General features: G+C 44.2%; 1 protein-coding gene across 1 annotated transcript in view; it reads right to left on the reverse strand.

The window, feature by feature from the left end:
• Positions 1-2,215: 2,215 nt before the first annotated feature.
• The window catches only part of LOC127655529 (adenylate cyclase type 3-like), a 60,379-nt gene continuing 50,323 nt past the window's right edge, over positions 2,216-12,271 (reverse strand). Inside the window, exons 16-20 of the mRNA XM_052143413.1 lie at positions 7,827-7,973; positions 5,971-6,087; positions 5,737-5,863; positions 5,522-5,646; positions 2,216-4,030 (exon numbers count right to left, since the gene is read on the reverse strand). Of these exons, the coding sequence (XP_051999373.1) occupies positions 3,848-4,030; positions 5,522-5,646; positions 5,737-5,863; positions 5,971-6,087; positions 7,827-7,973 (699 nt within the window). The 3' untranslated portion in view covers positions 2,216-3,847. The remainder of the gene's footprint in view (positions 4,031-5,521; positions 5,647-5,736; positions 5,864-5,970; positions 6,088-7,826; positions 7,974-12,271) is intronic.

Here is a 12,271-nt window from a genome sequence, read left to right on the forward strand (position 1 = left end):
TCACCGGAGGCGCCGCAACAATCCTGAACCTCCTGGAATAGTTGACGTCACATAGGAATACTGCAGAAATGTACCAATTTGAAATCTTGTAACTACATTTGATCAATTCTTCCTGTTTTTTTTATTACAAAATAAATACATTTTTCACAAACTCTAGATTGGCTTGAAAAAGCCTAGTCTGAAAGTTTATTTATAGATAGAATGCTTAGCTAGACATTGCTAACAAGTTTTTGCACTTTGTTAGACATTGCTAGCATGTGTTAGCACTTAGTAACCCCACCTGGTTGCTAGGCAGTTACCAGGGTGATTCTCAAAACACTCCTTGCCAGCATGAGTCAAATGAGCAAACTCGGAAGTGTCTAGATGTTCTGTTACAGATATGTGTTTTGCTACTTGGTTGCTAGGGTAACCCTATCTGGTTGCTATGCAGTTACCAGGGTGATACTCAAAAGGCTCCTTGCAAGCCTGAGTCAAATGAGCAAACCCAGAAGTGTCTACGATGTTCTGGTGCAGAGTTTTTTTACTCAGTTGCTAGGGTAAACACATCTGGTTGCTAGGCAGTTACCATGGTGATACAGAAAATGCACCATGCCATCTTTTCTTTTTTTTCCCCTTGTCTCCCCAATTTGAAATGCCCAATTCCCACTACTTTGTGTGTTCTCGTGGTGGTGCGGTTACTCACCTCAATCCGGGTGGAGGAGGACATGTTTTAGTTGCCTCCGCTTCTGAGACAGTCAATTCACGCATCTATCACGTGGTTCGTTGTGCATGACACCACGGAAACTCCCAGCATGTGGAGGCTCATTCTACTCTCCGCGATCCATGCTTAACTTACTATTCGCCCCATTGTGAGCAAGAACCACTAATTGTGACCATGAGGAGGTTACCCCATGTGACTCTTCCCTCCCTAGCATGTGGGCCAAATTGGTTGCTTGCCTTAAGAGACCTGGCTGGAGTCACTCAGTACACCCTGGATTCAAACTCATGACTCCAGGGGTGATAGTCAGCGTCAATACTCACTGATAATACCTATTCGATGATTTGATGCTGCCAGGTTTTGACTCAGAACTGTTTGCTTGTTACGATTTCTATTCTAATAAAGCGCAATTTTTATTTTTAGGCAAGTGGCTTATTTTGAGCTTGTTTTTCCAGACCAGATAGTATGCTTCTCTTGTGAGATCTGTCAACGCTCCAATTGGTATTTCACCCACCCCTTAGCACAGAATACTGACATTTTAAAAAGCACGTTTATTTTGTTCTAACCAGTAACGATTTGGAAAGGAGGCTGTAGAACTTTTGAACCGAAACGAAAAAAAAAAACGGAGAAAAACAAAACCGTTTTTGCTCAGAACATTTCGGTTTTAGTCCCTGCTTATTCGTTCTTCGTTTAGAGGGGAAAATAAGTTCTGAACAGATGGGCAAAATGTGGTGAAGGGTGCATGGCCCAGAGGAAGAGCAGTAAGGTTTGACACCTGTGGGAAATCACCTCTAACAGCTGTTTTGTGTTGCAGTGAAAGCTGGAGAGGGATAAAAGGGCAGTCCAAACCGCCGGAGGGGGGAGAGAGAGAGATGCACGCTGCAGTGATCGCATTAAACATCACATTAACCTCTAAGAATCTATTCCGATGCGAGTGAAAAGACTGGAGACCAAAAATCTAAAACAGGCGAATTGTGGAACACTTCCGCGTTTAGCTAAACGATGGATATTTTGGTCTGTTCTTATTCAAAACCGATTGGATTCCTTCAGAAGACATGGATTTAACCACAGGAGTCTTATGGATTACTTTTAAGATGCCTTTATGGGCTTTTTGGAGCTTCAAATTGTTGGCCACCATTCACTTGCATTGCATGGACCAACAGAGCTGAAATATTCTTCTAAAAATCATCATTTGTGTTCAAATTGAAATACACTTTATTGTCTTTGAAGGGAAATTTGTCATGCACACTTGGGATGGCATGAGGGTGAGTAAATGATGAGAGAATTTTTATTTAAAGGGTTTGGGTCAAAGAAAAGTTATGAGTAATACCAGGTATAGTTTTAATGTTGTAGCAATATTGCAGTTGAAAATAATCTACAGAAACAAGTTACCATATAAATGTTAAAGGTGAGGTGCATGTGAACATGATTGGGTTGATTTTATAATATTTACTTTAAATACATAAAGTGGTTCAAATGAAATGAAAAAGGCTTAAGTAACAGATCATTCAAGGTGCCATTTTATTCCATATCCAAGGATAATTCAAAAATATCACATTTGAGCAAAATCCTGAATTAAACCTCAGAGACCGGCCACAACGTCATGCCTTCATAAACCATTTCAACATATGAAAGTCAAAATCAAATGCTATTTCTGCATACACATACAGAACATCCCTGACATTGGTAATAAATGAACTGTTCGGCCAGTTGTTAAGACACACTGATCCGACGTCCTGCCTCTGTACAATACTCTTTCTAGTACTTTTACAATCATAATATAAAAATATGATTTGATGGGAGAGGAGGGCTCTTTGCAAAAGGGTTCTTGACAGCAGAGTGTCATAAAAGAATAAACTATTGAACAATCATCAAATATTTCAGGAAAACACCATTCTGGGAAATATTCTGAACTAAGAAACATCCCAATACTGCAGTACTGCCCATGAATGTAGTGCCACTAGACTTTAGACACGTTCACAGTGATACTCGTACATCTCTCCTACTCTTAGTCTATGTCCTCAGAGTACCACAAGCTGACGCATATAGTGGTTTCTTTTTGGCACATGAGGAACACTTTTACTAGAATATATGATGTAGAGCAGAGTCCTAACGCCTGAGACTATACAGAAAAAGATTCTGTTTGGCGTTTCCTCTTATTTTGTTCAAAATAAATGAAATTATCCACAAATGAATTGAAGTTAATAGCTGAACAGAAAAATGTACAGGAGTTTCAGATTTTCAATTATTTGGTATGTTGCCCTTTTCCTTTAATTACAGCATGCATCGAGCTGACATAAACAATGTTAGCCAGCGTGATTTGAGAATGTCCCAAAGAGGATTTTTCATACATGGTTGATGTCACAAATTTGCTTTAAATTTGATTAGTGAGCTAGAAAAGTGCAGAATTATAAATATTTCTTCTTTATTTTACATAATATCCTTTCTGTAATTTACTTTTTTCTGTAAACTTTATTAAATCCATGATTTCCAATGTGGTCTCAAACTTTTGGACCCTGTATTTCCATCACAAATGGATGCAAAGTCAAATAAATAAATCAATCAATAGAACGTGACAAATAAATTAAGGTGACAAAAGAAATAAACACAAATACACATGTACACACACACTTCCTTAAGTGTCAAAAAGGCAGTCTTGTTTGCTTTCTTACACAGACATTCAGAGTAGCTTTTCCATTTCAAACAACATTCAAACAAAACTGGGAAATTCAGGGTAATCTTTAAATAATAAAGGATTTAAATTAAAAGAAGAAATAAAATATGTCATCTGACAGCGCAGTGTATAACATACAGCAGAGCTCATGGTATATACTCTATATTCTCTGTGTGGTATGAGTTAAAAACAGCCGCCTCTAAAACTGTTAATCACCTATTCAAATCTTTCCGCTTTCATTTATTCATAGAAAAGGTCATTACTTTATAATAAATAGTATTTCTCTCATATATACCAAAGTCTATATTGTTTCCCACCAATATTTCTTTCCTCCGTCTAATAAATAGAGAAACACATTTGAAAGTACTAATAACCGGAGCACATGTTCTCGGCAGAGGTATGATGTGAGGTGTGCGAGAGCCATTTAGAAGAGTTTAATGTATGACAGTGTGTGTGTGCTCATGTGTGTATGTTGGTCAAGAGCTGTCCACCACTTGGTGCGGGAGGGTGACGATCGAGCCGTTAATGAAGGAGCCTTGTTTTTCACGTCCCTTTAAGAAATAGGTGAGAAGCTCTCCTTTGCCCTTCACAAATATGGGTCCCCTCCTCACAAAGCGGAAGCCGTAGTCCTTCAGGATGCAGTAGCAGTCCTCCACCACCTGGGGGAGAAAGTTTGATTAGCTGCTAAAATGCTATCATAGATACACTCCAGTATTTTAATTTTAGGGAAGTCATTTTTTTAACTGTGGCTGTGTCCGAAACTCGAAGGCAGCACCTTGGTGTCTAGTCAGTCAATGACTTAACACACAGCATTTTTGTATGAAGGCATCTACTTGTAAAGCTGGTTTCAGACAGCCTAAACAGCATGTCTGATGAACTAGAATAAACTAGACTCATGCACTATATTCTTCTGAAGCCACATGACCACATTGTGTGATTAAGTTGTTACTCATATTGAAATCAAATCATTGATCAACTTCCAACAGCAGCGGCCAAACAAATATGGCGGCAATGCTGCAGGTTTGACGTCATGACGTTCGGTCACAAGACACACAAGAACCAATGACTAAGAATATGTTGTACGAGTCGTATCAACAACCTTTACTGTGGGTTTATGGTTTTCTTTTTAAGAGCTTGACAGACCAGAGTTGCAACAGTATTTACTTTCATTAAATGGCAAAAAAAACTTAAGTAGACTTAAAGGGATGGTTCACCCAAAACTTTCAGTCATTGTTTACTCACCCCTGTGTTGTTATAACCAAATATTACTTTCTTTCTTTTTCTTTACACAAAGGGAGAAATTGTGAAAAAATGTTGAGCTCAGTGATGTCATACAATAGGACTCAGCTTCAAACAAATAAGGCTGGACATAGAAATGCATCTATATTTTGACCACAATCTCTTCAGACTTGTTTTGTAAGTTTTGCTCTCTGGTTTGTGTGCAGATATGTTGTGTTTTCTGTTTTTAATATCGCTGGTGGTCCTGTTGAAGCGAAACAAAATTTTTTTTGCTTGAACGTCCCATTCCGCGTGTGCTGTGTAACTACTGCTCTTGTGCAAACAGCTCTAAAGCTCACGTGCAACCGTTGGTCAAGAGTTTCACTTAATAGTACATTACATTTCAGTTTGTTTCTCACCAAATCTTTTCTTATTCTTTCAGAACAAGACATGAGTTGCATATAATAATTTATTAGATGTCAAAATTATACTTTTGTGTACTTTTGAAGCTTGAAGAGGTGGTCACCATAAACTGCCATTGTATGACATCACTGTGATCAACTTTTTTCTCAATTTCTCCCTTTATGTTTGTAGTGATATTAGGGTGAGTAAATACGATTCCAACATCAAACGAGGACGTTTGCATTGATTACATTAGAAGTGAAACACACTCTAATTTACTTAAGAGTGACTTTTGTATAGAATGATTTGTATATCCCAGTGGTACTCAAGAAAGAGGACATTTTTAGGGTTGTCACACTACACCACTACTAACTGAAGAAAAAGTCTTATTACTGCTACTGTCAAATGACTGAAAGAATCTTTACTTTTAGTAAATGACTCCCAAACACTGATTATTTCAGCTCAATTTAAGGAAGGTACTATATCTCTGGAAGGTATCCCAACTGTTAAAACAATGTAAAATCGTTCACCTGGATGTTCCCCATAACCCCTGTGGACTCCATGCGACTGGCCACATTCACAGTGTTTCCCCAAATGTCAAAATGAGGTTTACGGGCCCCAATAACTCCAGCCAAAACAGCTCCTTTATTCAACCCTATGGAGAAAAGATCACATACTGTACATGACAAAACAGTATGCAGAATTATTGCACGATTTGCACAGAACAGGATACGAGTACACTAACCGATGCGGAGCATGAAGTTATTGAAGGACTGATAGTTGATGTTCATGAGTGTGACCTTCATAGCCAGAGCAAAGTCACCCAGATCTGCCAAGTGCTGCCAGCGTTCCCTGTCAGAAATCTCTTCTTTCTGTTGGACAGGTCATAAAAATACAGATAATCATCAATATATCATCATTATTATCAGCACTAGGTAAATACTGTTTTCAGACTTCTGAGATTCCAGAGTCCCTTTACCTTCATGCAGGCATAACCGTTAGTGTTATTGTCTGAAGAAACGCCCGACGCTGCCATGTACGTACTGCCGATGGTCTTAATCTTGGTTATACAGCGAAACTGTGGCTCATCTAAAAGCTTTAGAAAACAAAAGAGAAATTAAGTCTCTTTCTGGTGGAAGAAAACATTTTATTGGCAATATCATAAGCAATAACTTCCACCGACATCTAAAGGGACTGTTCACCCAAACATTAAAATGCAGTAAAGCTCCAACCCGTGTACCCTGTTCATATTGGGCTACCACTCTTCGTATAACACTCTTTTTTTATACATCTTACAACAACATTTTTGACACATTTTGTGTCACTTACTTTTTTCATATTTATAAATGACTTTATGGATTTAGACCTCAAATATCTCAAATTACACCATTACATTTTCATATAAAATATGCTACTTTATATGTTACATTCACTTCAGTAAAAAGCTAAGTTGATTTTGTTTATGAAAAAGGCTGCTATATGTCATGCATTAGGAAAATCTGCTCCCATGTGCTGGAAAAAACAGGACAAAAATATGACAATTTCATAGCAATGTCAAGTATAGCCTATAGGTGGCCTCAGTGTTCCCCTTATTGTTGCCTGGTTTCTGTAACTCAATATTATAACTTAATTTCTAGATATTATCACAAGTTATGCATTAGGATGTATATTCAGACATTATAAAATAAAATAAAAATTTTCAAAGTTTAGCTGTTTTTTTAAACCACTTGCTTTGAATATTCAGTTATTGCCAAAAAGCCAAATGCTGTTCTCAATATATAGTCAAATCTGACCATATGTCATGAAGAGAAGACTTAGAATGAGCATTTTGTTAGCTACCATTTATTTAGCAAACAATATTTAATTATAACATTCAATAAAATGTGTTCTGTACTATGGTAGTGTTATAATCTCATCAGTTTATTGAGAGTGTTCTGCACTTTGTCTGTTTTATAGTTCACCCACTCATTTCCCATTCATTTCAACACACATGTATCTTAGGGCTGTCAATCAATTAAACATTTTAATCGAGTTAATAACATTATATGCCAATTAATGAATCAAATTACTCACAATTAATCGCAGGTATCAATATTTGCTAAATAAAGAGCCCCCAAATAAAGATAATTCAATATATAATAATCAAAATGGGCCTAATTATAAATATAATCTATAGTAATATTTGATAATATTCAATTCTAACCACATAACATTATCAGAGACTTTACATTATTGTGGCAGACGAGTGAAGCATTGGTTAGACAATACAAAAAGTGTCTTTACAAATAAAAATATTTTTTGTTGTATGTTCATATCATTGAACATAAAACTACCACTGGCCTACAGTTCACAGCGATCCATTTTGCAATCGATTTAATCACTCTAACAAGTTGGATGCGTTCTTGCATTTTGTCCAGGGCCGTTTCTAGCTATAAGCAGTATAAGTGCCCGCTTAGGGCCCCCGAGCCACCAGGGGGCCCCGCACAGCAAGATTGTTTTTTTCCAACTAGGATTTTGCTTAGGGCCCCATATGCTCAGAAACGGCCCTGGTTCTGTCTGTACACATGCATCAGACAAACACTATTGGTGTGTCTCACTGTGCTTGCCTTCACATTTCATTGGTTTTCAGCGTCTCTAGCCATAATCGCAGCGTTTTTATGAAGTTAAAAACACGTCTTGAGACCCCTGCACTCTTCTCCACCCAGCTGTTTTTGAACAGCTGTCAATTTATTGTCTGTACAGCTGTGTGTTGCCAAAGGGTGAGTGATTGATGACAGAATTTAAATTGTTTGGGCGAAACATTCCTTTAAACTTAAAAAAAAATAAAAATCTTACACTATCAAAGTCGGAAATGATTTCATTGAGGAACCTCAGACACTCGATCCCGCCATTGTTGATGCTTTCCTCTGTGTAGAAGTCAGAGAAGTTTGGGATGGAGGCGAACATAACTCCAATCTCATCATAGGATTGGCTGTAGAGCTCCTGGGTTATGCACAACAGTTATTGAGTTTCACAGCAATTGTCTCTATAAACACAGATACATTTGGATTCTCTTACGAGAGGTTCTCTCGTATTGCGTAAGCTAGCTTACGCTACGGGAAAGATTCATCTTTTCTGAGATATTGAAGCCAAAAAATTATCCTTAATTTTTGTATCCATTGTCAACGCAGTGCGGCAGCTGCAGACCTTGAGCGCGCTATCTAGCGAGCTCATAGGTTGCTCTGCGGCAACTGCTGCAGCCTATAGACGAGCTTGGGCGAACTCGCATCCAATGAGAGGCATCCGCGCGCTCACTGCATCAAAGCCCGCCAAAATGGGCGTGACTAGAGTGCATATAAGCGTAGTTTGTAGGCTGGAACCCTGATTTTCATCTCTTCAGCGAAGCTCTTCGCATCGCTGACCTGGAAGCCGCGTCGCCGTTTGAGGGGCATCAAGCAAGCGTGGACAGCGCTAGAAGAAGCCGGCCGTCTCAGCCACCTTCCGCCATCCTGCGAGCTACGCCATCCGACGCCGTATCCTTTTTATTCAGCAAGCTAGTTCTTACGAACTACTCACAAAAGAGTACGAGCGTCTTTTTCAAGATGCCTCGTTCCACTTGCGCCTCATGTCGTGCCCTTCTCAGCACCGGAGACCGCCACATCATCTGCGCTCTCTGCCTGGAACTGGGGCACGCAGAGCTCGCCCTCGCTGAGGGCGGATGCGATTTCTACGAGGAGCTACCGATGTCGACCCTGCGGGCTCGACTCGAAGCGCTCAAAGCAGAAGCCGCCGCGCCGCCTTACATTCCGCCGCGCAGAAAGAAGCGCCGCTCCCAAAGGCTGCCGGAAACTGTGGTTGAAGCGACTGCCTCGCCGGAGCCTCTCCCTCGAGCATCGTTTTCACCCTCCCTGCCCCCCCGGGACGCGCAGTTGCCGCCGAGCGGCCGCACTGCTGCCATCTCGGATAACGAGGCGGAGGATAAGGCCTGCTGTTCCATCATGGCTTCGGACAGCGAGGAGTGGTCAGGCTCCCAAGCCTCCTCCTCGGCCCAGGAATCCAGCAGGACCCGCTCCGGAGTCAAAGGGGAGTTAACACGCCTCCTCACACAGGCCGTCGACCGCCTCGGGCTCGAGTGGTCACCGCCCCCTGAGCAGGCACCCAACAGACTCGACGGCTGCCTTCTTCAAAGCCATCACCGCTCTACACCCGCGGCCCGGGCCGCTCCCTTCCTGCCGGAACTACACACGGAGCTTGCAAAGTCGTGGAACGCTCCTTTTTCGGCCAGGACCCGTTCCCACGTCTCCACCTCTCTCGCGTCGGTGGACGGCGCCACCGAGAGAGGCTACTCCTCCATCCCTCCGGTTGAGGACTCGGTGGCAGCACACCTTTGCCCGCCCTCCGCGAGATGGCGGTCTAAGCCTGTGCTCCCGTCTAAGGCCTGCAGAGCGACTTCCGCCTATGTTGGCCGCACCTATTCCGCCGCCGGCCAAGCCGCATCTGCTCTGCACTCCGTTTTACAGATCCTACAAGCGGACCTTCTTCGGGAGTGGGATGAGAAAGGCAGGCACCCAGAGGCTGTTACTGATCTACGAAGCGCGACAGACCTCGCCCTTCGCGCTACCAAAGCTGCAGCTCAAGCCCTAGGGAAGTGCATGGCCTCGCTGACTGTGACCGAGAGACACCTGTGGCTAACGCTAGCCGACATTGGAGAAGCAGAGCGCTCCACGTTCCTCAACGCACCGCTCTCTCCAACCGGTCTCTTCGGCTCCGCGGTGAGTGGCATTGTTGACCGCTTCTCAGAAGTCCAGAAAGCCACTCAAGCCATGAACCTTTTCCTGCCGCGTCGCGCTAGCTCCTCTGCAGGCCGCTCACGTGATCAGCCTCCTGCACGAGCCTCTTCACAGCGCCCAGCTCAACAATCTCAGACTTCTCAGCGCCGACAGGGCGGCCGCCCTCGATCGCGCTCAGACAGCCGCCGCCCCCCCGCGGGCCTCGATTTAAGGTAACGCTGAAACCAGAGCAACCGAAGTCTTCCTAACTTTGTTGAACAAACGACGGCTCAGTCCCGCCGCGGCCGGACCACCGTCAAAGCTTTGCCCCCTGTCAGTCCCCTTCTCTCAGGCTACTACAGTGGTGAATTTAGCAGCCAACAAGCCGGTGACACTGCCCGCTTGCCTGCACTCAAACGCCGTTTTCACGGCGACCCAAATAAATCTTGTAAAGAGCAAACATGTCTTATGTGTAGAAAATGTGCCCACAACCCAGTGTTCGCCCCTACACACAAGCATAACACATCCTGTGCCCCTATCAGAGCACGCTCTCATAAAGCGGTTACGAACCGCTCGAGCGTCAGAGTCAATGAAGGCGCCCACAAATGCGTGCGCGCGCCCATTCTCTGGCCACTCTGTCACACGACCAGCCCTATGTGTAGAAAATGTGCCCACAATCCAGTGTTCACTTCTGCACACAAGCACTGCATGTCTCGTGTCCCCACCAGAGCACGCTCACATAAAGCGGTTACTGAACCGCTCGAGCGCTAGAGTCAATAAATGCGCCCACGAATACGTGCGCGCGCCCATTCTCTGCCCGCTCTGTTACACGGCCAGCAAACATTCCTCTGTGTGTAAGTCCCGTGCCCATGACTATGCTTGCGCATCACGTAACAGATGTGACTCTTTCCCCATTCATTCCAATCGGAAGTCACTCACAAAACAGCCTGTTCATGCTGTCTGCGAGCAATCATGCATGAACACACTAAACGCGCTCACACATTTTGTTCAGCGCTCTGTGTGCGGCAATCAGAGCGAATTGGCCATTCACCCTCTAGCGTTACGCTTCAAAGCGTGGGAAGCTATTCCAGGGATATCCAAGTGGGTGTTAAGCACAATACAACAGGGCTATTTGCTACAGTTCGATCGCCGCCCTCCTCGCTTCAGAGCTGGCTCGAAACCACTGTGAACACGGAAGCAGCGTGCATGCTTCGTTCAGAAATAGCAAGCCTTCTGTGCAAAAGGGCCATAGAGAAAATGCCACCCTCTCTGAGCGAGTCGGGGCTTTACAGCCGTTATTTTCTTGTTCCCAAGAAAGACGGCGGCCTCAGACCCATATTGGATCTCAGGGTTTTGAACAAGGTGCTTGCAAAAAGACCGTTCAAAATGCTTACAATCAGGAAACTCCTCGCGCATGTGCGCCAGGGGGACTGGTTTATTTCTCTCGATCTGAAAGATGCATACTTTCAGATTCAGATAAATCCCCGTCACAGGCCATTCTTGAGATTCGCCTTCGACGGCCAGGTTTATCAATACACCGTCCTCCCGTTCGGCCTGTCCTTAGCACCCCGTACTTTCACGAAGTGCATGGATGCGGCGCTCGCACCCCTGTTGAGTCAGGGTTTGCGAATTTTGAACTATTTGGACGACTGGCTGATTATGGCACAGTCACATATGGAGCTTCTGTCTCACAGAGCAGTTCTCCTCAGCCATCTGAACAGTTTGGGTCTTGCAGTCAATTGGACCAAGAGCTCACTACAGCCCAGTCAGACAATTTCCTTCCTTGGAATAGAACTAGACTCCGTGGCAATGACGGCTCGCTTATCTACACAGCGCGCGCGCCGTGTTCAGCGACTAGCCGCATCTTTTCAGATGAACAGCCTCACGCCTCTGAAAAAATTCCAGAGAGTGCTAGGTTACATGGCCTCAGCCGCAGCAGTACTTCAGCTGGGTTTACTGCACATGCGCTCGCTTCAGCATTGGCTAAACACCCGCGCGTCTCGCCGGGCTTGGGCCACAGGCCGCCAGCCCATCAAGGTGACTCAGACCTGTATATCAGCTCTGCAGCCCTGGACAGTGGCCGAATGGTATCAGCGGGGAGTGACAATGGGAGCTGTATCTCGCTGAAAAGTCATCTCCACAGACGCGTCCAACACGGGTTGGGGCGCGGTCTGCGAGGGCTCTCCGGTTTTCGGCCTATGGTCAGTTCAGGAAAAGCTCCTTCACATTAATTGTCTGGAAATGATAGCGGTCGAGTACGCGCTCGTGCGCTTTCTCCCGGTCATTCAGGGTCACCACGTCCTGGTCCGTTCGGACAACAGATCTGTGGTATCCTACCTAAACCGTCAGGGCGGTGTCAGATCCAGGAACCTCTTCCATCTGACGAAACGCATACTGAGTTGGTCCCAGTGCCACCTGCGCTCGCTGAGGGCGACGCACGTGCCAGGCCACCTGAACGACGGCCCGGACAGACTGTCCAGAGACAATATTCCCCCAGGGGAATGGTCCCTGCACGCTCAAACAGTCCAGACG

Source organism: Xyrauchen texanus, chromosome 15, assembly GCF_025860055.1.
Source record: "Xyrauchen texanus isolate HMW12.3.18 chromosome 15, RBS_HiC_50CHRs, whole genome shotgun sequence".
Classification (NCBI taxonomy): domain Eukaryota; kingdom Metazoa; phylum Chordata; class Actinopteri; order Cypriniformes; family Catostomidae; genus Xyrauchen; species Xyrauchen texanus.